Genomic DNA, 25,979 nt, shown 5'->3' with positions numbered 1-25,979 from the left:
CCGTTCCATCAGTTGATTGTTCTCAATGTCTGAAAATTCCTCCTTATTTCTAGGTTGAATTTCTCTCCTTGATCGGTTTCCATCCATTGTTCCTTGTCTGGCCTTCAAAAGCACTTTGGAGAATAGCTTGACCGCCTTCCTCCTCTCTGGGGCAGCCCCTCAAATGCTATCCTGTCTTCCCGGGTCCTTCTTTGCATTAAACTACAGATTAACAGAGTTGGAAGGGACCTTGAAGGTCATCTAGTCCAACCCCTCACCCAAGCAAGAGACACCTACACCTACACCATTTCTGACAGATGGCAGTCCAATCTCTTCTTGAAAGCCTCCAGTGATGAAGCTCCCACAATTTCCAAAGGCAAGCTGTGGAATCTCTCCCTGTTCAGTTTCCATCCATTATTCCTTGTCTTTCGGGCACCCCGGAAAACAGCTTGACCCCCCCCCCTCTCTGGGGCAGCCCCTCAAATATTGGAAGACAGCTATCCTGTCTCCCCTGGTCCTTCTCTTCACTAGACTAGTCTTCTGTCCATCCATGGTTCACTCAGATTCCTTTCTTCTTTCTTTCCTTCCCTCCCTCCCTTCTACCTTTCCTTCCTTCCTTTTTTTCTTCTGCTTTGGAAAATAACTTGACCCCCTTCCTCCTCTCTGGGGCAGCCCCTCAAATATTAGAAGACGGCTCTCCTGTCTTCCCTGGTCTTTCTCTTCACTAGACTAGTCTTCTGTCCATCCATGGTTCACTCAGATTTCTTTCTTCTTTCTTTCCTTCCCTCCCTCCCTTCTACCTTTCTTTCCTTCCTTCCTTCCTTCCTTTCCTTCCCTCCCTCCCTTCTACCTTTCCTTCCTTCCTTCCTTCCTTTTTTTCTTCTGCTTTGGAAAATAGCTTGACCCCCTTCCTCCTCTCTGGGGCAGCCCTTCAAATATTGGAAGACGGCTATCCTGTCTCCCCTGGTCCTTTTTTTCATTAGACTAGCCATGTCTTCTGTCCATCCATGGTTCACTCAGATTTCTTCCTTTCTTTCTTTCCTTCCCTCCCTCCCTTCTACCTTTCTTTCCTTCCCCCCTTCCTCTTTTTCTTTCTTTCTTTCTTTCTTTCTTTCTTTCTTTCTTTTCTTTCCTTCTTTCTTTCCTTCCCTCCCTCCCTTCTACTTTTCTTTCCTTTCTTTCTTTCCTTTCTTCTTTCTTTTTTTCTTTTTCTTTCTTTCTTCTGCTTTGGAAAACAGCTTGGTCCCCTTCCTCCTGTCTGTGGCAGCCCCTCAAATACTGGAAGACTGCTATCCTGTCTCCCCTGGTCCTTCTCTTCACTGGACCAGCCAGGCCCAGTTCCTGCAACCGTCCATCGTATGTTTGAGCCTCCGGTCCCCTCATCATCCTGGTTGCTCTTCTCTGCACTTTTTCCAGAGTCTCAACCTCTTTTTTACAGTGTGGTGACCAAAACTGGATGCAGGATTCTAGGTGTGGTTTTACGACCTTCTGATGAGCAGAGTCGGTGAGGAAGCCACATTCGCTCAACAACCAGGTTACTCACTTCTCAACTGCAACGATTCACTTAACAACGATGGCAAGGAGAGTCGCAAAGCCGGGTAAATTGAAGAAATGTTTCACTGAGCGCCAGGAATTTTGGGACTCGTTTTGTGGTGGGACGTCGAGGGCTTGACCTGCAAACAGGTTTGAATTCACTGGATGAATTTTTGTAAAAAAAAAACAAACAAAAACAAAAATGACTTTTTCCAAGACAACGTGTTCCAGGTTAGTGTACGAAAGAGCACAGGCCAAAAAGGGGAATCTTTTTAGAACGTTTATTACAAGGGGATTTCTTAAACCAGGATGTCCGTGGGTCGGTGGGAGAGATCCTTGGCTACAAGAAAGCGCTGATTCGTTCGAACAATCCGGGGTTGCATCCGGTGAGAAAACGGAGCTCCAGTCTCCCCTCTTTGGTGTTGGCTATTTCAGCATGGAAAGAATTTCATATACAGATAAAAAAAGAAAGAAAGAAAGAAAGAAAGAAAGAAAGAAAGAAAGAAAGAAAGAAAGAAAGAAAGAAAGAAAGAAAGAAAGACGGTTAGGTTAGGAACGGGCTCCAGAATAAACACACACAAAGACACAAAATCATCTTACAAGCAAGTTTTGTTCGTTTATTTTATTCATTAGGGTTTTTTTTTATCCTGCCTTTACTGTTTTTTATAAATCATTCAAGATGGTGAAGGTATCCAATACTGCTTCCTCCTATTTTCCCCCACAACCACCCAGCCGGCTTTCATGCCTAAGGCAGGACTAGAACTCCCACTCTCCTGGTGATTGGCCCAAAGTCACCCAGCCGGCTTTCATGCCTAAGGCAGGACTAGAACTCCCACTCTCCTGGTGATTGGCCCAAAGTCACCCAGCCGGCTTTCATGCCTAAGGCAGGACTAGAACTCCCACTCTCCTGGTGTTTGGCTCAAAGTCACCCAGTTGACTTTCATGCCTAAGGCAGGACTAGAACTCCCAGCCTCCTGGTGATTGGCCCAAAGTCACCCAGTCGACTTTCATGCCTAAGGCAGGACTAGAACTCCCAGTCTCCTGGTGATTGGCCCAAAGTCACCCAGTCGACTTTCATGCCTAAGGCAGGACTAGAACTCCCAGTCTCCTGGTGATTGGCTCAAAGTCACCCAGTCGACTTTCATGCCTAAGGCAGGACTAGAACTCACCGTCTCCTGGTGATTGGCTCAAAGTCACCCAGCCGGCTTTCATATCTAAGGCGGGACTAGAACTCACCGTCTCCTGGTGATTGGCCCAAAGTCACCCAGTCGACTTTCATGCCTAAGGCAGGACTAGAACTCCCCGTCTCCTGGTGATTGGCCCAAAGTCACCCAGTCGACTTTCATGTCTAAGGCGGGACTAGAACTCCCCGTCTCCTGGTGATTGGCTCAAAGTCACCCAATCGACTTTCATGCCTAAAACAGCACTAGAACTCCCCGTCTCCTGGTTTGTAGCCAGGTGCCTTGATACAGAGGTGAACAAATCCCTTGACTTTACTATTCTACTCTTTCAAACAGGCAGGAAACTTGACGGCTTGACTCTGAAAACAGCTAAACTTGCCTTTTTCATGCTGCAGCCACTTGCGTTCCAGATAATACTGGTAGCAGCTCTCAAACTCCATATCCGTGTAGTTGCAAACCTCGATGGGAACGAAAGGATCCAAGGCAGCGAAACCATCCTGGAGATTGGGAATAGAATGGTGGAGGGGAAAAAAATGAGGATGAACACAATTAAATCTCCTTTAAATAGTGGAGATTCTTTTAGCTTGTCCAAGAGAAGGAGGGCAATGAACTTGGAAAGTGAAAACTACCGTCCCACTCCAGCCCATTTCTGACCGCGGAAAACACTTGATTTTTAAAAACAGCTAATAATAACATTTTTAAACATGGAATTCCACCCCGCATCACATCCTAGCATCCGTTATTACATTTGAGTCAAAAAAAATTGTTTTTTGCTCCTGGGCAGCATTTTTTCTGACCCCGGCATCACGCGTTTTCTTCCTCGGGCAGCAAAAACACTCGATTTTTAAAAACAGCTAATAATAACATTTTTAAGCATGGAATTCCACCCCGAATCACATCCAAGAAAATAAACCAACTCAGGGAGCACCAAGGACCCCCCAGTCCTCATCCTTGGAAACTCCACTCCCTTCTAGCACCGATGATGTTAGCTAGTTACTTCCTCCTTTTCCTCCCTTTCATCCTTCTCTTCCCTCCTAGCAGTGATGATGTTAGTTAGTATGTTAATGAAACATCTAGAAGACAACCAGGGAGGCCAGATGGTATTCAAGGACCAAAATAGGCTAATTAGGCTGATCAGAGTTGGGACTCCATTAAGAGCTGGTGTCTCTCAGACCAGCACCCGACTCACCCGTCCCAGCAACTCATGCGGCAAATAAAGCGGTCGGGGCGTGAAGGGGGCTCCCGTTTGGCTGAGCGTGGCCACGATGGCCCCTCCCGTCTGAAAACACACACACACACAAAAAAAAACAGGTCAGAGCCGCAACTTCTATCCACGGTCAGCCTCCTAGTAGCTGTGGCATCTCGCTCGGCTCTGAATCGGTTTTAATGATCTATCACTATTGTTCTATATGTATAGTGAGAGCTTATGCACTGGAGACAAATTCCTTGTGTGTCTAAATCACACTTGGCCAATAAAGAATCCTATCCTATCCTATCCTATCCTATCCTATCCTATCCTATCCTATCCTATCCTATCCTATCCTATATTCTATCCTATTCTATATTCTATTCTATTCTATTCTATTCTATTCTATTCTATTCTATTCTATTCTATATTCTATCCTATTCTATCCTTTTTTTTCTATTCTATTCTATTCTATTGTATTCTATTCTATATTCTATCCTATCCTATCCTTTTTTTCTATTCTATTCTATTCTATTCTATTCTATTCTATTCTATTCTATTCTATTCTATTCTATTCTATTCTATTCTATTCTATATTCTATCCTATCCTATCCTATCCTATCCTATCCTATCCTATCCTATCCTATCCTTTTTTTTCTATTCTATTCTATTCTATTCTATTCTATTCTATTCTATTCTATTCTATTCTATTCTATTCTATTCTATATTCTATCCTATCCTATATTCTATCCTATTCTATTCTATCCTTTTTATTCTATTCTATTCTATTCTATTCTATTCTATTCTATTCTATTCTATTCTATTCTATATTCTATCCTATCCTATCCTTTTTTTTCTATTCTATTCTATTCTATTCTATTCTATTCTATTCTATTCTATTCTATTCTATCCTATCCTATCCTTTTTTTTCTATTCTATTCTATTCTATTCTATTCTATTCTATTCTATTCTATTCTATTCTATATTCTATCCTATCCTATCCTTTTTTTCTATTCTATTCTATTCTATTCTATTCTATTCTATTCTATTCTATTCTATATTCTATCCTATCCTATTCTATTCTATATTCTATCCTATCCTATCCTATCCTATCCTATCCTATCCTATCCTATCCTATCCTATCCTTTTTTTTCTATTCTATCCTATTCTATCCTATTCTATTCTATATTCTATATTCTATATTCTATATTCTATTCTATTCTATATCCTATCCTATCCTATCCTATCCTATCCTATCCTATCCTATCCTTTTTTTCTATTCTATTCTATTCTATTCTATTCTATTCTATTCTATTCTATTCTATTCTATCCTATCCTATCCTATCCTATCCTATCCTATCCTATCCTATCCTATCCTAATTCTCTTTTCTCTTCCATAATTTATTTATTTATTTATTTTTATTTTATTAGTCATATTTCTATGCCGCCCACTCTCCGAGGACTCTGGGCGGCTTACACCAAAGACAGTATACTAAATAGCATATTGCCCCCCAACCATCTGGGTCCTCATTTTACCCACCTCAGAAGGATGGAAGGCTGAGTCAACCTTCAGCCGGTGAGATTTGATCTGCTGATCTGCTGAACTAGCAGTCGGCTGAAGTAGCTGCAGTCCTGCCCTCTAACCACTGCGCCACCTCGGCTCTAATTCTATCCCATCCCATCCCATCCATTATTATTCTTTCCCGATTCCATTCTATTCTAATTCTAAGCTTCCTGGGAGGAAGGCGCTGTCCTCACCCAATCGTTCTCCACCATCTTCCTGAGATTGTGTATCAGCGTCAGTTCCTCCACAGAGACCTGATGAGGAAGAGAAAATTTCAACATTTTCAGCAAGATTGGGAAAACACGTTACGTCACCCTCATTAAGGACTCCACACTGGGAAGGTTAGAACATATAGTGTCGTAGGGGACCTCAGAGGTCTTCTAGTCCACCCCCTACTCAAGCAGGAGATCCTATACTATTCCAGACAAATGGTTGTCCAATCTCTTCTTAAAAACCTCCAGTGGTGGAGGATCCTCAATTTCTAGTGGTAAGCCATTCCACTGGTTAATTGTTCTCACTGTCGGGGAAATTTCTCCTTATCTCTAGGTTGCTTGTCTCTTTGGTTAGTTTCCATCCGTTACAGAACAAATGGCTAAATAAACAGTCTTAAGTCGAGGACTACCGTTATTTAAAGCGCTCCATGGCATAGGACCTAGTTATCTCCGAGACCGCCTTCTGCCACCGACGTCCTCCCATCGACCCGTGCGCTCCCACAGAGAGGACCTCCTCGGGGTGCCATCAGCCAAGCAATGCAGGCTGGTGACCCCCAGGGGGAGGGCCTTCTCTGTGGGGGCACCTACCCTCTGGAATCAGCTGTCCCCAGAGATAAGGAGAAGTGCCTTCCGCCGTGCCCTTAAAACTTTCCTTTTCCAACAAGCCGGGCTGGCCTAACAAATCCTTTTAAATGATTTTAAATTTGTATGTTTTTTAAATTCTTGACCAAATTGAGATATTTCCTTTTAATCTGTTCTTAATGTTTATATTATGTGTTTTTATCTGGCTGTACACCGCCCTGAGTTCCCAGGAAGAAGGGCGGTATATAAATTTGAAGTAAAAAAATAAAATAAAAATAAAAATGTGCTAAGCCCCGCTTAAACCGAATGTCACTTAGCGTGACGTACAAGGCAGGTCGACGAGGGGAACCTACGTTCTGCTTGTTATGTTTCAACGCTGCCTTCCCCCAAAGGGAGTTGATCCCGTCCACCGCCACCAGCAGTCGGAAGGACCCCTGGCAAGACTGCTGCTTCAGCTCTTTCAAGATCACCCCGACGACATCGCTGGCGTATTTCACCCAAGCCAAGCCCTGAGCAAGAAAGAAAGAAAGAAAGGAGACGGGTGGGGCGGTGTTGCCATCCAGCGCCAACAGCTGAGCTATAAGCTTTGTGGTTTGCAGGGTGGGGATGACATCCTGGCTTTCTTTCGAAAACATTTGAGGCGGCTTCTATAATGCTCCCGACTCTTCTATTCCCCAAAACCACACCCCTGTGAGGTGGGTCGGGCTGAGAGGAAGGGAGTACTAGGCCAAAGTGACCCAATTGGCTTTCGTGCCTAAGGCAGGACTAGAACTCGTCGTCTCCTGGTGATCGCCCCAGAATCAACCATCCGGCTTTTGTGCCTAAGGCAGGACTAGAACTCACAGTCTCCTGGTGATTGGGCCAAAGTCACCCAATCGGCTTTCATGCCTAAGGCGGGACTAGAACTCGTCGTCTCCTGGTGATCGCCCCAGAATCAATCATCCGGCTTTTGTGCCTAAGGCGGGACTGAAACTCTCCTTCTCCTGGTGATTGCCCCAGAATGAATCAGCCGGTTTTCATGCTTAAGATGGAACTAGAACTCCCCGTCTCCCAGTGATTGTCCCTGAATAATCAAGCCAGCTTTCATGTCTAAAGTAGGACTAGAACTATCGTCTCCAAGTGATTGTCCCTGAATCATTTAGCCAGCTTTTGTGCCTAAAGTGGGACTAGAACTCCCCGTCTCCTGGTGATGGGGCCAAAGTCACCCAATTGACTTTCATGTCTAAGGTGAGACTAGAACTCCCCGTCTCCTGGTGATGGGGCCAAAGTCACCCAATTGACTTTCATGCCTAAGGTGAGACTAGAACTCCCAGTCTCCTGGTGATGGGGCCAAAGTCACCCAGCCGGCTTTCATGCCTAAGGCCGGACTAGAACTCCCAGTCTCCTGGTGATTGGCCCAAAGTCACCCAATTGACTTTCATGCCTAAGGTGAGACTAGAACTCCCCGTCTCCTGGTGATGGGGCCAAAGTCACTCAGCCGGCTTTCATGCCTAAGGCCGGACTAGAACTCCCAGTCTCCTGGTGATTGGCCCAAAGTCACCCAATTGACTTTCATGCCTAAAGTGAGACTAGAACTCCCCATCTCCTGGTGATGGGGCCAAAGTCACCCAGCAGGCTTTCATGCCTAAGGCCGGACTAGAACTCCCAGTCTCCTGGTGATTGGCCCAAAGTCACCCAATTGACTTTCATGCCTAAGGTGAGACTAGAACTCCCCGTCTCCTGGTGATTGTCCCTGAATCATCTAGCCAGCTTTCATGCCTAAAGTGGGACTAGAACTCCCCATCTCCCATTTTCTAATCCAGCCCCTGAAGCACCACAACAAACCTGCTCTCTTTTAACATGCTAGGGAAATCCGTAAAGCCCCTCAGAGACCTCTATGAAGTGAAAACAGACATGAATAATGTTCCTCCGAGTTAGCAATAAACGACCCCACAGGCAATTGCTGTCGTTCAGTAACAATAGTCAATGAATCCCACCCTTCTTCCACTTTTAACGCCCGCCTCACCTTCTCAGACAGGTCCATCAGCGAACAGCCTTCTTCCGTGACATCCCGTTTGCCCCAGATGTACTTCTGTTGTGTTTTGATCTGCAGTGCAGAGAGATAATTTTTTTTTAAAAAACCCACTACCGTATTTTTCGGATTATAAGACGAACTTTTTTGTTTCCCAAAAAGGGGTGAAAAATGTCTGTGCGTCTTAGGGATCGAATATTGGCAATATTTTTGGAAAACATGGGCCGAAAAAAGCCTCAAAAACGGGCCGAAAAAAGCCCCCCCCAAAAAAACAGGCCAAAAAAAGCCTCGAAAATGGGCAGAAAAGAGCCTTGGTAGTACAGGGGTTTAAGGCACCCTGTTATTAAGCTGGTTATTAAGACCAGCTGCCTGCAATTACTGCAGGTTCGAATCTCGCCAAGGCTCAAGGTTGACTCAGCCTTCCATCCTTTCTAAGGTAGGTAAAATGAGGACCCAGATTGTGGGGGCAATAAGCTGACTTTGTATAAATATACAAAAGAATGAAGGCTATTGCTGAGCACATTGTTAGCCGCCCTGAGTCTTCGGAGAAGGGCGGCATATAAATCAAATTAAAAAAAAAAAAAAAAAGAGGCTGGAAAAAGCCTCGAAAATGGGCTGAAAAAAGGCCCGAAAACAGCCCGAAAATGGGGCGCGCAGAGGCCAAAACCATTTTTTGTTGCTGTTTTCCTCTTTTAAATTTAGGTGCATCTTATAGTCTGAAAAATACAGTAAACGAAAAGTCAGGTTGCAAAGCAGGACGTGAAAACAACAAATATCCAGAAATTGTATTGCTCCTGACCCTGGAAATTCCATATAGCTTCCCAACCAAAAAAAAACCCAACATGATAGAATACAGGTAGTCCTCGAATTATGACCACAAGTGGGATCAGAATTTCTGTAATTTAAGGTGGTTGTTCAGTGAGTTGCGCCTCATTTTATGACTTCTGTCATAGCCGTTAAGCGGATCATTGCCGCTTTTAAATGAATCACGGGGTTCTTAACAAATAAGCCTCCCCCGTGGACTTGGGTTTGTCAGGAGGTCGCAAAAGGGAGGAATCCACAGTGACCCCGGGACACTGCAACCGTCATAAATACGAGCCAGTTGCCAAGGGTCTGAATTTGGATCGCGCGACCCGTGGGGAGGCTGCAATGGTCGTTAAGTGTGGAGAACGGTCCTAAGTCCCTTTTCTCAGTGTCGTTGTGACTTTGAATGCTCATTCAACAAACGGTTGTAAATCAAGGACCACCTGTAACCAAGTCCATGTTGTTGTTGTTGGTTTTTTTCTACCTCTCCTTCCCCAAAGCTTTAAGAGAGATTCTGCAAACCTGGGCTAAAACTTTTCCATTGGTGATTCTGAAATTCTTCAGCCAGTTGGCCGCTTCTACGGGTTGGTCTAACCGCTCGTTGTTGTAAGAGGATGGCAGCAATTCTTTGCAATTCTTCACCCACAGGTGAGCTGGAGCAGGGAGAGAAATAATAAAAATAATAATAATAATAATAATTTTATTTCTATACCGCCCTTCTCCCGAAGGACTCAGGGCGGTGTACAGCCTATTTAAAATCACAAGACAAACAACAATTAAAATTTAAAATCATTAAATAATTAGGCTCCAATTAAAATCCCAGAAATTTAAAATACCCCAATTTAAAATCGTTATGTTAATAGCCCGGCCTGGCGGAACAACAGGGTCTTTAGTGCGCAGCGAAACACCTGGAGGTCGGAGATCTTACGTATTTCCGGGGGCAGTTCATTCCACAGGGCTGGGGCTCCCACAGAGAAGGCCCTCCCCCTGGGTGTCGCCAGCCGACATAACTTGGCCGATGGCACCCTGAGGAGACCCTCTCTGTGGGAGCGGACTGGTCGGTGGGAGGCTATTGGTGGCAGAAGTCGGTCTCGAAGGTACCCGGGTCCTATGCCATGGAGCGCTTTAAAGGTGGTCACCAACACCTTGAATCGCACCCGGAAGACCACTGGGAGCCAGTGCAGCTCGCGCAGGAGGGGTGTCACGTGGGCGCAACGAGTTGCACCCATAACCACCCGCGCGGCCGCATTCTGGACCAGTTGGAGCCTCCGAGTGCTCTTCAAGGGGAGCCCCATGTAGAGAGCATTACAATAGTCCAGCCGGGAGGTGACAAGGGCGTGAGTGAAGGACACATGCACGCACAAACGTCTCGTTTTAAACATCAGGGGTCCAAGCATCTGCCAGGCATCGGCTGAAAATGCAGCCATTTTTGGCCGATGGAACGTGTCCCAATGAAATGGCCTCCTTTTGCAAAAAAAAAAAAAAAAAGAACCAGAGATTCGCTGCTGAGGGTTCGCAGGGGTTCGGGAGAACCTCTAGCTAAGATTCTGGGCAGTTCTGAGAATTCCCCAAATCCCACTCTTGGCTGGGGCCCATCCCTCCCCTCCCCTCCCCTCCCCTCCCCTCCCAGGAGTCCCCATGTGGCCCGTTTTGGATGTGAAAGAGTTGGCAAAATAGCTGCTCAGTTCAAATTGGATCTGGCCGAGAAGGAGGCTCAGCAGTAGCACCTCACTGAGGACTAGGAGCATAGGCTTTCCAAGCAGAGGGAAGACCTGCGGGAGTGAAAGGCCAGATACCGGCACCTTGGAGGCTCAGCGGGCTGAGATGGTCAGCCAGTTCCAGGCCATGATGCAGTCCCCACTGGAACGAGGCCCTCCGGCTCTTCGCCACCAGCAGCTCTTCCCTCCAGCTTTCGCCCAAAGCCCCACATCAGGAGGCCGAAGCAGACCCCGAGTCGGAATTTCTGCCCCCCTCCGACCCGCACAAAAAGACCCCAAAGGGGGAGACTCTCTGCATTAACACAAACATCCATTGCACGTATCCGTCCCAGGGGCCGTAGTTTTGAGGACCCCTGATTTAGTGCGATATAAAAAATGCAAATAATTGTTCTGCGGGCCACCAAAATTTTCTCGCGGACCACCAGTTGGTGAGTGCTGGACTAGAAGACCCCCCCCCCCCCAGGTCCCTTCCCACTCGGTTATTCTGATCAAGGTTGACTCAGCCTTCCACCCTTCCAAGGTCAAGTAAAAGAGCCTTGATAGTACAAGGGTTTAGTGCACCCTGTTATTAACACAGCTGCCTGCAATTTACTGCTGGTTCGAATCTCTCCAAGGCTCAAGGTTGACTCAGCCTTCCATCCTTTCTAAGGTAGGTGAAATGAGGACCCAGTTTGTGGGGGCAATAAGCTGACTTTGTATAAAATATACAAAAGAATGAAGGCTATTGCTTAAAGCATTGTAAGCCGCCCTGAGTCTCCGGAGAAGGGGGGCATATAAATCAAAATTTAAAAAAAACATTAAAAAAAAAAAAAAAACGAGGACCCAGATTGTTGGGGGCAATGTGTAAATAAAACAACGCTTCTACATTGTAAGTTGGCCGAAGAGCGCTATAAAGTACGATGGGGCAAGCATGCAAGTGCTATCGCTATGGCTCTTACCGTCTGGAATGTGAACGATGACCCAATTCTGCCGGGCACAGTAATGCACAGCGTGGCAGAGGACCATGGTCTTTCCTGTACTCTTCTCTCCGTCTTCAAGACCGTTTAAGGAAGCCACAGCCGTACCTGTCATCTGTCGTGTGGAAGAATGTGCCTGCGTGCATGGACAGGGACTCCTGGAGTTATGGCTGTTTTTGTTTTATCGACCGTTCCAAGTTACAGTGGCACTGAAAATTGTGGTCACGTGACTGCAGGATGCTGTAAATTTGAGCCGGGGTGTCAAGCGTCCAAATTCGCCATCATGTGATTGTGCGTGTGTATGTGAGCAGCCGTCGCAACTTAGAACAGAGGTCATAAATAGGGGACTTGGGGAGGTCCTTTGTAACTTTGAACAGTCACTAAGCGAGGACTACACAAGATATTTAGAATGAGAAGGGACCCTGCAGACTAGCCCTGTTCTTATTCTGTTATTCTGTAACTACTTTAGCATCAGCATCATCGGCTTTTAATGACCCCATAATCCCTTGCGGGGTGGAGTCTGGGCAACGGAATGGAGCTAGCAGAATGTTTTAATGGCCGGATGCCCTTCCTGTCACCAATGCGGAGTTTTTTTCAGCAGATATATTCTCAGTGTGCCCAGAGAGAGAGAAATATCTGCCTCTACCTAGGATCGAACTCACAGCCTCCTGATTGTGAGGCGAGAGGCTCCACCTCTAGGCTACCGCACCACTCCTCTGTTAACTACTTTAGCATGAGGACCAGAAACTTGCCCGGTCTCCCTGGGTGAAAGAACAGCAACGAGAGACCTGGCTCCGTTTCAAAGGATACAGAGGAGATATCGGACGGCTGGATGAGACACGTTGGTGTGTTTTAAGTAGCTGATGAGTTCTACCGCCGGCTGTCGAACCATGACGCAAGCTTCGTTGAAAGTTTTCATCTGCCGGGGAAAAGAGAAAAGAGAGAAAGTCAAGACCTTCACACACACAGAGAGAGAGGGGGAGATAGAGAGAGAAGGAGGGAGGGAGAGAGAGAGGTGGGGGAGAGAGAGGAGAAAGAGAGGGAGAGAGAGAGAGAAGGAGGGAGGGGGAGAGGGAGGGAGAGAGGGGGAAAGAGAGGTTAGGAAGAGAGAGAGGGGGAGAGAGAGAGAGAGAGAGAGGAGAAAGAGAGGGAGATAGAGAGAGAAGGAGGGAGGGAGAGAGAGAAGGAGAAAGAGGGAGGGAGGAGGGAGGGAGGGGGAGAGAGAGAGGGGGATAGGGAGGGAGAGAGAGGAGAAAGAGGGAGAGGAGGGAGGGAGGAGAGGGAGGGAGAGAGAGGAGGAGGAGGGAGAGAGAAAGAGAGGGAGGAAGGGGGGAGAAAGAGAGGGGAGAGAGAGGGGGGGAGGGAGAGAGAGAGGGGGGAGAGAAAGGGAGGGAGGAGGGAGGGAGGGGGGAGAGAGAGAGAGAGGGAGATAGGGAGGGAGAGAGAGAGAAGGAGAAAGAGAGGGAGAGAGAGAGAGGGAGAAAGAGAGGGAGAGAGGAGGGAGGGAGGGGGAGAGAGAGAGAGGGGGAGATAGGGAGGGAAAGAGAGAGAGAAGGAGAGGGAGAGGAGGGAGGGAGGGGGGAGAGGGAGGGAGAGAGGGAGAGAGAGAGGGAGGGAGGCAGATCATTTCAGCAAGGTCAGTGTGAAGTTTGGGCTGAAGCGAAAGAGGAGCTAAGCCTCGGGGCTGCTTCTGGTGGCCCAGCCCGTGGTTCGCCCTGCAACATTTGGAAAGGCCGATACGTCACCTGGAGTTTGAAGCGAGCTGGGAGCCCGTGAGGGAGGGTCTCCTTCACTTCCTCGGGGGAGATGGTGTAATACTGACCTACGTGATCTGCGCTGTGTTGGGCCTGCAGGATGGAAAGGAGGAGAAGATGATGGCGGAGTTCAGTTCTTGTCGATTCGTCACGCCGAATTGTTTTTTTTTTTCTTTTGTTGCGGAAAATTACAAGGAACTCTTCCCAGGAGTTCAGAGAACCAGAGGAAGGGAATGACAAAATCACCGGACTGAGTGTTGCCGCAAGGAGAATTCAGGTAGTCCTCGACTTACGGCCCACAAACGAGCCCAAACTTCATGCTGCTAAGTGAGACATTTGAAAGAGTTTTGGCCCCTTTTTACGGACCTTTCTTGCCACCGTGGCTAAGTGAATCGCTGCACCTGTTCCATGAATAACACGGTTGGTTAAGCGAATTTGGCTTTTTCCCCGTTGACTTGGCTCGTCAGGAGGTTGCAAAAGGGGGAATCACGTGACACACACACACACACACACCCCGGGACGCTGCAACCGTCATAAATGTGAGTCAGTTGTCAAGCCTCTGAATTTTGCTTACGCGACCATGGGGATGCTGCAATGAAAGTGCGAAAGGCGCACTTATGAGCTCTCTTTTTTTTCCAGTGCCGTCGCTAAATGTACTGTTGTAAGTCAAGGATGAAATATATATATATATCTTGCTGTTTATCCAGCAGTTTGCGGGTATCTAGAGAGCTCTGGATTACAAACTGTTGAGCCTTCATGCCATCAGTCTTCCTCTCTTTCAGCATGAAGAGGTGTCGGGAGTGGGACCGAGAAGGCCTAAGATTTCTTCCTCCATCCGCTGGTGATCTCGAGCTGAGAAAAACAGGTTTAAATTCATTTCCACCCTCCGTTCTGGGTGCCTATGCCCACACTGGGTTTATTTGTTCCCAGCAACAGGGAAAAGATCAGTTGCCAGGCAACTGAGGGACTCTGGATGGCAGGAGTTGGCCCCCCGTGCTTCTGCGGATGCTGGGAGGGTGTGTAAGTGTGTTACCCGACAGGGTCTTGGCTGCCTGTTGCGGTTTCCATGGAGACTCCCCAGAAGATTCAGCAGGGGAGAAAAAAAAAAAAATTCTCAATGGCAGAGGTGGCTATAAAACTTCCCGAGGACCGTTTTTTTTGCCCGCCATGTTTTTTGGTTGCTGCAGCCTCATATTGTAAAAATGAAGATGATTGCGATAGCTTCTCCCTAGCAGGCGCACGCCTAAGGGGAAGTTCTGTTTTGTTTTGTTTTTTAAAAAGATGTGTTTCTTTATAATGGCAGGGCTGTTTATTTTTTGCAGCCTCCCAAATGACATCATGTGTGGTGTGTGTGTGTGTGTGTGTGTGTGTGTGTGTGATCGGCTGCGATGGCATCACCAGTCTGACTTTTTTAAAAAAAATTTGCAACCAAAACCTGCACGTTGGCAATTTAGGGCATCACAAGTAGGCCCTAAAAATGTTTGCACCTTATAACTGCAATTCCAGATTTTTTTAGAGAACGCTTGCAGCTTTCTTATAGGTGGAGAGGGGACTTGGAATCTCCCAAGCAGATTCCCTGGAGGCTGTGGGTAAAATTGTGGTACTGAAAATCAACTCTATAGGAAAACTAGAACTCACTTTCTTTGTAAATTCTAATAGATATGTACGCAATTAGAGGAGGGCCTATCCTGTTTTCCCCAAAATAAGACATTATCCCCTGATAATAAGCCCAATCGGGCTTTTGAGCACATGGCAATAAGGCCAAGCGCTTATTTCAGGGTTCAAAAAAATATAAGACAGGGTCTTATTTTTGGGGAAACACGGTAATGAAAAAACCCTACAGGGAAAGGTAGAAAGTAAAAGAGGAAGAGGATAACCAGCAGGAAGCTGGAGGGGGCACCATTAGGAGACTTAAAAGAACAGATTAGTGACAGATTGTCATAGACAAAACTTATCTGTTTGGTTGCTAGGAGTCGAACCCAAATTGGTGGCAGATAATCAAAAATCGGTAACAGAATCTTACAAGTGGTTGTGGGTTTCCTGATCTGGTTTAACTCGATGGGCCGACCTCCCCACCCCATCAATCCAAGTTAAGTCAATGCTGAGGAAAAGGCGAAACAGCGAAGCAGATGGGTTGCTTACATATAAATTAAAAATGATCGCCAGATTATACGAGATCCTACAAGCAAACGCAACTCACGCTGACCGAGGCAACAACCATCTTCCCAAATGAACACACACAGGCTTGATCAAACTATAAATATTCTACTTTTGCTTGGCTCAGAGTTGCAAACCCTTGCCGGAGTCCACAAACAATTGGAAATACTGGGTAGTTCTCTACTTACAACAGTTCATTTAGTGACCGCTTGAAGTTACAATAGCACTGAAAAAAAGAGATTTACGGCTGTTTTTCTCACTTAAAACCGTTGCAGCATCCCCATGGTTATGTGATCAGCATTCAGATGAACAGACTTGGAAGGGACCTTGTAGGTCATCTAGTCCAACCCCCCCACCCAAGCGGGAGACTCTACAAAGGGCAGCCCAGTCTCTTCTTGAAAGCTTCCAGTGATGAATGCTGGCTCATATTTATGATGGTTGCAGTGTCCTGGAGTCACATGATCATCTTTTCATATCTTCTAACAAGCAAGTTCAACGAGGAAGCCAGATTCACTTAACAACCATGTTACTAACTTAACAACTGCAGCGATTCACTCAACCACGAGTGCCAAGAAAGGTCATAAAATGGGGCAAAACTCACTTAACAACTGTCTCACTTCGCAAGAGAAATTCTGGGCTCAATTGAGGTCGTCAGCCGAGAATAGCTGACCTCCTTCCAAGCTTCCACGCCTCCTCAGGTTAACTCACTGGGTCATTCTCGCTGGTAACAAAGGCCGCTCTGAGCATTTCTGGTTGAAGCTGGACATTCTGAGTTGACATTGTCCTCTGCCAGGTTCTGGGGTAGAGAAAGCCATCCTGTTCCAGCTAAGGAAAGAAAGAGTCTGCGTGAATAGGGAGATCTCCTGGCTTTTCAAAATGACAGCCGGGGGGAAAAAAAGTGAACCTCTTGAACTTGAAAATGGCATAAATGGCATATTTATAATTAGAACTGCAGAAAAAACAATGGCTACCAACCTGCCTTCCACTGAGGACCTGTATACTGCAGGATTCAAAAAAAGAGCTGTGAAAATATCTACAGACCTCTCGCATCCTGGACATAAATTGTTTCAACTCTTACCCTCAAAACGACGCTATAGAGCACTGCACACCAAAACAACTAGACACAAGGACAGTTTTTTCCCCCGAATGCCATCACTCTGCTGAACAAATAATTCCCTCAACACTGTCAAACTATTCACTAAGTCTGCATTACTATTACTATTAATTTTCTCATTGTTCCTATCATCCATCTACTCCCATTTATGACTTCATGACTGTAACTTGTTGCTTGTATCCTTACGATTTCTATTGTTTCCTAGTATGATTCAATTGCTTATTTGTACCCTATGACTATTATTAAGTGTAGTACCTTATGATTCTTGACTAATGTATCTTTTCTTTTTTATGTACACTGAGAGCATAGGCACCAAAGACAAATTCCCTATGTGTCCAATCACACTTGGACAATAAAGAATTCTATTCTATTCTATATTTAGAAACAAGTTGTTGGGTATCCTTAGCCTGAAGATAAAAAGAAGCGCATGATCGTGATCCCTTTTGGTACCTCAAAAACCATTCCTTGTCCTCAAATCACAGACAGGTAGGTGAACTCACCTGGTATCCCCGAGGGAGGAGTTTTCTCAAAGTCCTCAGCATTGTCCCCCTGCGAATAATAACAACAGTTGTGATGAACAAAAGGTAGCGAGATGTTTATTTTCAGCAGGATTTCCACTTTTTTAACTTTCTGAAGGCCCAGCAGTTAATAACTGCTATTATCAGGAGTTAACGGCTCCTGATCTCCGCTCCTTCCGTCGGGACTTGAAGACTTGGCTTTTCAAACAAATAGGCTGAGACTGATTCCGGGCTTTATTATTTACTATTAATTATTTGGATTAAATTATGATTTTATTGTACTTGTTTCTTGTGTTCGCCGCCCTGAATCCTTTGGGAGAATGACGGCATATAAATACATGTAATAAATAAATAATAAATAAATAAATAAATAATATAACTCCCTTGATGGCATAAAAGGAGAAAGCTAAGTTTTCCATATCTATTAGATAAACCAGCAAACCGACTCTAGAAAACGTGTAAATAAGATGTGAGAGGATCTGGTTTTCCTTGGTTCTCTCTTTCATCGCCACAACGGGCCTGGTGGCTCAGCAGACTAATAGCATTGTGATTAACACCAGCTGTCTGCAATTACTGTAAGTTCGAATCTCCCCAGGCTCAAGGTTGACTCAGCCTTCCATCCTTTCTAAGGTAGGTAAAATGAGGACCCGGTTTGTAGGGGCAATAAGCTGACTTTGTATAAATATACAAAAGTATGAAGGCTATTGCTTAACGCATTGTAAGCCGCCCTGAGTCTCCGGAGAAGGGCGGCATATAAATCAAATTAAAAAAAAAAAATACACAATGAGATTCCCCAAGAAAATACGGTGCTGTTCCCATTCAAGCATGCCTTTTCTTCCCAAATAAACCCCTCTAATTTTCCATTTTTTGGTATTTTTGTTTTCCAACCTCCAACATGGAACATAACAGGTAGTCCCCAATTTACAACCATTCATTTAACGACCATTGAAGTTACAACAGCACTGAAAAAAAGGGGACATGCCACCTTCCCCCCCCCCACTTACGACCATTGCAGTGTCCCTGTGATGAAAATTCAGATGCTTGGCAACCGGTTCGTATTTACGACGGTTGTTGCCGTGTCCCGGGGGGAGGGGTTACGTGATTCCCCTTTCGCGACCCTTCTGACAAGCCAAATCAATGGGGGAGCCAGATTCCCTTTAACGACCGTGTTTCCTAACTTAAAACCACTGAGCGATTCGCTTAACGACTTGAAAGGTGGTTCAAATGGGGGGGAGAAGTTCACTCCACACATCTCACTGTTTTGGGCTCCGTTGTGGTCGTAAGTCGAGGACTACCTGTACTTGGTCCTTGCTGGATGGTTTAGTGCAGTTTTTTTCCCTCAGATTTGTTTTTTTTTTCTTCTTCTTCTGTGAGGAACTTCAGCTTTATTTTCATCTACATTTTAAAGGGATACACTTTAATTCACTTCTCCATTTCGTAGCCTGCCCACATTATTTTGGAGCCCCCGGCTAAGCCGGGAAAGGCTTTGCACAACAACCCTGCGAGGTAGGCTCGATGGAGAGAAGAAGTTCCCCCCTGGACGTAGGAGAGCAACACTGTCGTTCCTCGCGCGATCGTTCTATGAAGAGAAACGACGGGCGGGCCGGGGTCTCATCCTGTGTTGTCCCCACCTTCCCCTCACAAACCTGGCATTAAATGGGGAATAAAAGCAAAACAGCTCCCCAAAAAAGTCACCCCCCCTCCTTCCACCAAATACGAAATATATATTCCTATGAGGGGGAAAAAAAAAAGGGAGAAAAAAAAAATCCAACCGACGTGCTAGTTCGCCGTTTTTTTGTTTTTTTTTAAAAAAAACAACAACTCCTCCGTTCCCTCAGGAGCTTTCCGTCGTGCTGGGCGCCGCCATCTTAACCCGCCGCGCGCCCTCAGCCCAACGGCGTCTCCGCGTTCGGCCGACGGGTCCCGGCGAGGGACATTCTTCCTCCGTCCTAATCCTTTTTTTTTTTTCCTCCTTTCCCTCTTTCCCCACCCTCCCCACAGGAGCGCACGAGCACGCGCCGCTCCTCCCTTACCCCTCCTCACGTCGATTGGCGGGCGGCCCTGAGAGAGAGAGAGAGAGAGAGAGGGAGGGCGGGCCTGTCCGGTGTTTGATTGGCCCTCTCCTCTGTCCGTCTCTCTCTCTCTCCCCTCCGAGCTAAGGGAGGTATCCAAGCGCTGAAGTGAGGAAAGAGAGTAAGGTTGGTTTCAAAAAAAAAAAAAAAAAAAAAAAGAGGAGGGCGTGGGCGTGGCCAGGGCGCGCTCGAGCGCGGGGCAGGAGCGCGCAGGCGCGCGCTGAGGCCAGAGCGCCGCTGCCGTCGCCGTCGCCGTCGCCGCCGCCGCCGCCGCTCGCTGCCCGCCATTTTGGATCCGCGGCCGCCCTCAGGAGTGAGGGGCGAAGCGAGCGATAGGAGCCAGGCCGAGGCCTCCCCCTCCACCCCCCTTCAGCAGCAGCAGCAAACCGGCCTTGCGGGATGAGGAGGCGGCGGCCTGGCCGCGATACGGTGAGTGGCGAGGCGGCGGTGAGGTGAGGTGAGGCGGCGGGGAGTGAGGAAATTTTGGGGTGGGGGTGGGGGGAAAGGACGAGGAGGAGGTTTCCGTGCCATCGCCCTGACAGCTAGGCCGAGAAAAAAAGGCTCCCGTGACAAGGCCCGGGAAGGAGAGGAGGGAGGTGGGAAGAGACCCCGGCTCGCCTAGGCCGAGGCTTCGGAATGAGGGGGTGAGGTGGAGGGGCGCGCAAAGGGGGCTCCTTTGAGGGGGGGGCTGTGAGGAAAAAAAAAAACCCCTTTTGGGGGGAGCGGGGTGGGGGAGGGGCGAAGAGTGGGGTGGGGCGTTTTTAAAAGGTTTGGGGGGGCTGAGTAGGGTGTGTGTGGTGTGTGTGTGTGTGTGTACACACACACACTTGTATCTCAGCCTGGGAGGTCTACATGTGCACACGTCCATGGAGGGGGAGGGGGTGCATGGGGTCGCGGGTGTGTGGACCAGGTGAGCGCACCTCCTTTTCTTGGGGTATGTGTATATTATTATATACGCATATATTACATATATTTATCAATATATGTGCATTATTGGTGTCTGTGTGTGTTTTAATTTATCTGAGCGTGCATTGGGGTGCGTGCACACCTTAGTCTATTAGCTCTGTGTGTGTGTGTGTGTGTTGAAATTTATCTGAGCGTGCATTGGGGTGCGTGCACACCTTAGTCTATTAGCTCTGTGTGTGTGTGTGTGTGTTGAAATTTATCTGAGCGTGCATTGGGGTGCGTGCACACCTTAGTCTATTAGCTCTGTGTGTGTGTGTGTGTGTTGAAATTTATCTGAGCGTGCATTGGGGTGCGTGCACTGCACACCTTAGTCTTGAGTTTTATTAGCTCTGTGTGTGTGTGTGTGTGTGTGTGTGTGTGCACGCACACCGTTTATGGGGGAGTGTCCTGAATGTGTGCACACCTTTACCTAAGTGTGTCGTGTGTCTGTGTGTGTCTGTGATGTGTGTGCACACTTGTATCTGAACCTGTGTGTGCATTGGGAATATGTGTCTCAATATGTGTATTATTTGTTTGTGTGTGTGTGTGTGTTGAAATTTATCTGAGTGTGTATTAAGTGTGTGCGTGCACACCTTCGTTTGAGTCTATCAGCTGCGTGTGCGTGTGCACACCATTTATGGGGGAGTGTCCTGAATGTGTGCACACCTTTACCTAAATGTGTTGTGTGTGTGTGTCTGTGATGTGTGTGCACACTTGTATCTGAGCCTGTGTGTGCATTGGGAATATGTGTCTCAATATGTGTATTATTTGTGTGTGTGTGTGTGTGTGTGTGTGTTGAAATTTATCTGAGTGTATATTAAGTGTGTGCGTGCACACCTTAGTTTGAGTCTATCAGCTGTGTGTGTGCGTGTGCACACCGTTTATGGGGGAGTGTCCTGAATGTGTGCACACCTTTACCTAAGTGTGTTGTGTGTGTGTGTGTCTGTGATGTGTGTGCACACTTGTATCTGAGCCTGTGTGTGCATTGGGTATGTGTGTATCAATATGTGCATTGAGTATTGGTGTGTGTGCGCGCTGAAATTTATCTGAATGTGTATTAAGTGTGTGTGTGCACGCCTTAGTTTGAGTCTATTAGCTCTCTGTGTGTGTGTGCGCGCACCGTTTATGGGGGAGTGTCTTGAGTATGTGCACACCTTTACCTAAGTGTCATGTGTGTGTGATGTGTCTGCACACTTGTATCTGAGCCTGTGTGTGCATTGGGTATGTGTGTATCTATGTGCATTGAGTATTTGTGTGTGTGCTGAAATTTATCTGAGTGTGTATTAGGTGTGCATGCCCAACTTAGTCTGAGTCTATTAGCTTTGTGTGTGCGCACCAAGTGTCATGTGTGAGTGCATGTTTGTGTGAGTGTTAGGGCTGTGCGTGCACCCGTTTGTGGGGGGGTGGGATGCTTTATGGTGTGTGTGTGTATTGTGCGAGCGCATCTATATGTATTACGTCTATCAATATGTCTACTGTATGCGTGGGTGCGCGCGGGCACCTTCCTCTGTTAGGTTTGTGTGTGCACCCATTTACGGTGCGGAGGGTTGTATGGCATGTGTGTCTTGTGTGAGCACACATTTGTATTTTGTGTATGAACACACAATGTACATACACAATGTATATACACACGAGTGTGTATTAGGTGTGGATGTACACCTATGAGCCTATTAGGTCCACATGTGCCCCCGTTTATGGGGAAGTGTCATCTGTCCGCACACCTTGAAGTGCCATGTATGTGAGGGCATGTTTGTGTGAGTCTGTTAGGATTGGGTGTGCACCTGTTTACGGGGGGGGGTTGTACAGTGTGTGTGTATTATGTCAGCACACTTTTACTATGTATTGGATGTCCGAGCATACCTTTATCTGAGTTTATTAAGTCTGTAGGTGCAGCCATTTATGGGGGGAGTATATTATACATATGCACACCTTTATCTGAGTATTATGTGTCTTTTAGGACTCTATGCAGTTATAGGCCATGTATCGTGTGTGTGTGTGTGTGTGTGTGTGTGTGTGTGTTATGTTTGCCTATGCACAAGTTTGGGGGGGTATTACACTTGCACACATAGGTTTATATACATCTGTGTGTATTTCCAATGATATATGAGGGTAGCTCATAAATGCATGGGTGTATAGCTCTGCACCTGTGTGCACAATACATCCCCCAGATACCTAGATATATGAGAGATGATGGCTTAATCTCTAGTTAGGGGTGTGTGTGTGTGTGTGAGTCTTGGCAAAGGGTTTTGAGAAGGGGGACACACCAACTAAACGCATGTTGGGGTTTTGGGGAGGCTTCCTTATATTGGAGAGTTTGATTGAGTCAGTTGCAGTCTCATAGCTTAATTTTGTAGGTTTCCCTTTTGGGATTTTTGTTCACACTCTTGCACTTGGTGTTTGTTTGTTTGTTTGTTTGTTTTATAGTGTCCAGGGCCAGGTGTGGGATAAATTGCAATAAGGGAATTTACACATGGACTCCTTGTTGAGACTTTGTGTTGTCAGGTTCTTGGGTCCTCACTGTTTACACTGGAATTTGTGGCACAGTTCCAGAATTCCTGACTTGGGTAATGAAGTCTTCCTGTTCTTAATTGCAATGTGTTTCTCTATGCTTGTTTGTTTCACGGTGTGTCCGTGTGTGTAGACTTCTGGTTTTAGATATCTATTTATATAAAGTCTTTTTTTGGTCATCAATATGATGGAAATTCAGAAGGCTGAACCTTGTAAAATGAGTATGAAACTCTTGGCCGCGCATTTCCATAGTTGGAAACTTTTACAGAGGGTTGCTTAAATAAATTTGATTTCCAAGAATTATTGCTGGGTCCTCCCAGCATGAATTGTATGTACAAGCCGAAGATTCATTTCTTGAAATCACCTCAGTATTGCCATATATTCAACATAAAACATATTTCATTTGTGAGAAGTAGCACAGAGTGTGCGATGTGCACACACTCTCATGCATAAACAAACACGTGTTTTGTTTGATATACAAATGTTGAAAAAACTCTCAGCCAATCGCTGTTTCCCAGCGTGTCCATGCACTATAATAGATCATCACACATGACAGATTACATGTGCTTTGCATGCTAATTTTTTATTTAAATGTAGCCTTTGGCTCCCATATGGCGAAAGAGATTCTTGACAATCAGGTTAACCTGTTTATAGAACTGCCCTGGAGAGCAATTCCTCCGCAGATGCTGTGCAGATAGTTTTATAAAGATCGTTAATAATTTTTTGTTTTCGTATGCCACAATGCGTAAGCTCCCACAGACCTTTTGGTGGTCAATTTGGGGTATGTAAAAAAGAGAAGAAAAGGAGTGCTATATATAAGATTTAAAATACATCCAATATTACATATCCTACAGCCAGGGGGAAGAACAGGATTGTCATGTCATTATATGATTTGGGAATAAAATATACCTTATCAAGGCTGGGTATCCATATGTGATTTTTTTCCCCCTCTCATCTCCCTGTTTGTCCCTGAAACAAAATTTTTATAGCTAAGCACTTTTACTTTCGTTATTATCAGATAATAAGGATTCTCCTTGTTTTCCTTGCGTGATAACTTTCATCCCTTCATAACTTGTGTGATAACTTTCATCAACCTTAGCTCTAAATACTTATCACTCACGCTATCCATCACTTCTTGTTGACTTGTTCAGAGTTTGATTGAGGATTTTATTGTGGTATTTTTGTAATCTGTTTTTGAGAGAATGAAAACCATTTTGGCCGGTTCGGGGAATTCCAGGGTTATGATTACCTCTCTTTTCCTAGACATACTATTAGTTGGGAGTTCCCTCTTTGATACATTCTTAAAATTTAACCACCGTTATCTCTTGTTGATAGACAATTAGAAACAGCCTTACTCTTATGGATGGTGGCCCTCCTTAAAGCGCGAGATGGGCAGCAAATACATTTGATAAATAGATAAATTAGGACTGAAATTTCCCAGAATCCCCAGCTAATTCAGCCATTGGGAATGGAGGAGAAACTAGGGAGAGGCTCTCACCACTTTTGAATCCGGTGTGCAGCCCCAAGGCTGTTCACCTGCTGAGAAGCAGGGCTGGATGTAGCAAGATTGATGTTCCCAATGGCCTAATTTATTACAGTTAGAAAAAATAAAAGGTCAGCTAACCTGATTGATACCTGTCTGAATCAAATAGCATATCTGCCTTCATTCGTCAATCAAATAGTCTTTAAGAGAAGCCAATCAGTGTCAATAGTTAGATGTAAAGATGTTTGTTTGTTGGATTTACGTGCCACCCATCTCGTCCAGAGGCGGCGTGTGCAACAGAAACATTGGTGTGAAATCCATGAAAAACAGATTTGTACAGTACAAATCTTCCCCCTTCTCATAGGATATTATTTCAAGAAATGTTTGGCTTGAAGCATTTTTTTGTTGCTGTTTCTTTTAAGTGTTTTGTGTTTCTCTTTCAAATGTTTCCTTTTTAATTTCCATAAATGAAAAGCTGATTCAGTTTTGTACAACTGGAGTGGCTCCAATTATTATTATTTTTCTCAGCTCTGCCCTTACATAATTACGAATCTCTGTCCTCGGAAGGGAAATCATTCTCTCCCCTGTCTTTTCTGTTAACAGTGAGAAGATGTTGGCCACCGATGTCCGGGAAGAGCAACCCACGGACCGCCTGCCTGCCATCTTTTAAGAGGAGAAATTTTGCCACGGCACATAACTGGGATGGACCCTCAGCATACTGCTATGTTAGGGTTGGGCTCTGGTTCTGAAGGGTTTGCTGGGAAGAGCCCCTCCGCGGGTGCCACGGGAGCTAGGCGAGAAGCAGAGGTTGATGGTAGCGCAAAGGAGGAAGAGGAGGAGAAGAGGAGGAGCCGGGAGAAGAGCGGCAGCGATGAGGCGGGGAAAGAGGGAAGCCTGTCCGATGCCCAGCACCAGTTTTCTGTGAAGGAGACAAACTTTTCCGAAGGGAATTTAAAACTGAAAATTGGCCTCCAGGCTAAGAGAACTAAGAAACCCCCCAAGAACTTGGAAAATTATGTATGTCGCCCTGCCATAAAAACTACTATTAAGCAGCCCAGGAGGGTGCAGAAAGTTGGAAAGATGGGTGAGGAGAAGAACGAGCCAGGATCTGCGAAGCAGGTGAGTCGCGCTTGGGTTTAAATCCTCATTTTCAGGTTTTGGGTTTTTGTTTTTTTTTTTCATTGATACAGGACTAGTTTTTGGGTTTCTCTCTTCCCCTCCTTTTCAGTACAGGTTGTCCTCGACTTAACGACCATAACTGACTAATCCAAACTCTTTGCTGCTTAAGTGAGACAACTTTCTGAAGTGACCTTTGCTCCATTTTATGGCTTTTCTTGCCACAGCTGTTAAGCGAATCGCTGCGGTGGTTAAATTAGGTAACACGGTTGTTAAATGAATCTGGCTTCCTCATTTTTTTTTTTATTTTTTTTTTTTAATTTGATTTATATGCCGCCCTTCTCCGAAGACTCAGGGCGGCTTACAATGCATTAAGCAATAGCCTTCATCCTTTTGTATATTTATACAAAGTCAGCTTATTGCCCCCACAAACTGGGTCCTCATTTCACCTACCTTAGAAAGGATGGAAGGCTGAGTCAACCTTGAGCCTTGGCGAGATTCGAACCCTGCAGTAATTGCAGGCAGCTGGTCTCATTGGCTTTGTTTGTCAGTAGGTCGCAGCAAAGGGGGATCACGTCTCTCTCTC

The 25,979-nt window shown here is 45.9% G+C and overlaps 2 protein-coding genes across 5 annotated transcripts in view; one reads left to right on the top strand and one right to left on the bottom strand.

The window, feature by feature from the left end:
* Positions 1 to 1,779: 1,779 nt before the first annotated feature.
* On the bottom strand, positions 1,780 to 19,445 carry DAP3 (death associated protein 3). Of its 4 annotated transcripts, none has more exons than XM_070950987.1 (13): positions 19,303 to 19,445; positions 17,252 to 17,300; positions 16,346 to 16,462; positions 13,472 to 13,573; positions 12,537 to 12,645; positions 11,709 to 11,801; positions 9,575 to 9,705; positions 8,243 to 8,323; positions 6,591 to 6,746; positions 5,638 to 5,697; positions 3,883 to 3,972; positions 3,073 to 3,190; positions 1,780 to 1,938 (listed from the first exon to the last, which is right to left on the bottom strand). In XM_070950987.1, the coding sequence occupies exons 2-13, from the start codon at positions 17,291 to 17,293 to the stop codon at positions 1,853 to 1,855; spliced, it is 1,185 nt and encodes a 394-aa protein (XP_070807088.1). In that variant the 5' UTR covers positions 17,294 to 17,300; positions 19,303 to 19,445; the 3' UTR covers positions 1,780 to 1,852. The 4 variants fall into 4 exon arrangements, with proteins under 4 accessions (XP_070807088.1, XP_070807089.1, XP_070807087.1 ...); XM_070950988.1 differs by lacking the exon at positions 19,303 to 19,445 and adding an exon at positions 19,042 to 19,221; XM_070950986.1 differs by lacking the exon at positions 19,303 to 19,445 and adding an exon at positions 19,046 to 19,221.
* A 71-nt stretch (positions 19,446 to 19,516) lies between these two features.
* ASH1L (ASH1 like histone lysine methyltransferase) overlaps positions 19,517 to 25,979 on the top strand; it is a 67,559-nt gene continuing 61,096 nt past the window's right edge. The window contains 2 exon segments of the mRNA XM_070951365.1: positions 19,517 to 19,770; positions 24,881 to 25,396. Of these exon segments, the coding sequence (XP_070807466.1) occupies positions 24,980 to 25,396 (417 nt within the window). The 5' untranslated portion in view covers positions 19,517 to 19,770; positions 24,881 to 24,979.

Source organism: Pituophis catenifer, unplaced genomic scaffold, assembly GCF_029215685.1.
Source record: "Pituophis catenifer annectens isolate HBS135680 unplaced genomic scaffold, rPitCat1.0.hap2 SCAF_10, whole genome shotgun sequence".
In the NCBI taxonomy this organism is placed as follows: Eukaryota; Metazoa; Chordata; class Lepidosauria; order Squamata; family Colubridae; genus Pituophis; species Pituophis catenifer.
The sequence above is the reverse complement of the archived record's forward strand: the minus strand, read 5'-3'. Positions and strand labels throughout refer to the sequence as shown.

Coding starts and splice junctions, on each gene's coding strand:
- DAP3 (XM_070950987.1), bottom strand. CDS start 17,293: ATGCTGAGGACTTTGAGAAAACTCCTCCCTCGGGGATACCAG. Junction 9,706..11,708: donor CATCGTTCACATTCCAGACG/GTAAGAGCCATA, acceptor TCCCTGCTCCAG/CTCACCTGTGGGTGAAGAAT. Junction 3,191..3,882: donor CGCATGAGTTGCTGGGACGG/GTGAGTCGGGTG, acceptor CCCAATCTCCAG/GATGGTTTCGCTGCCTTGGA.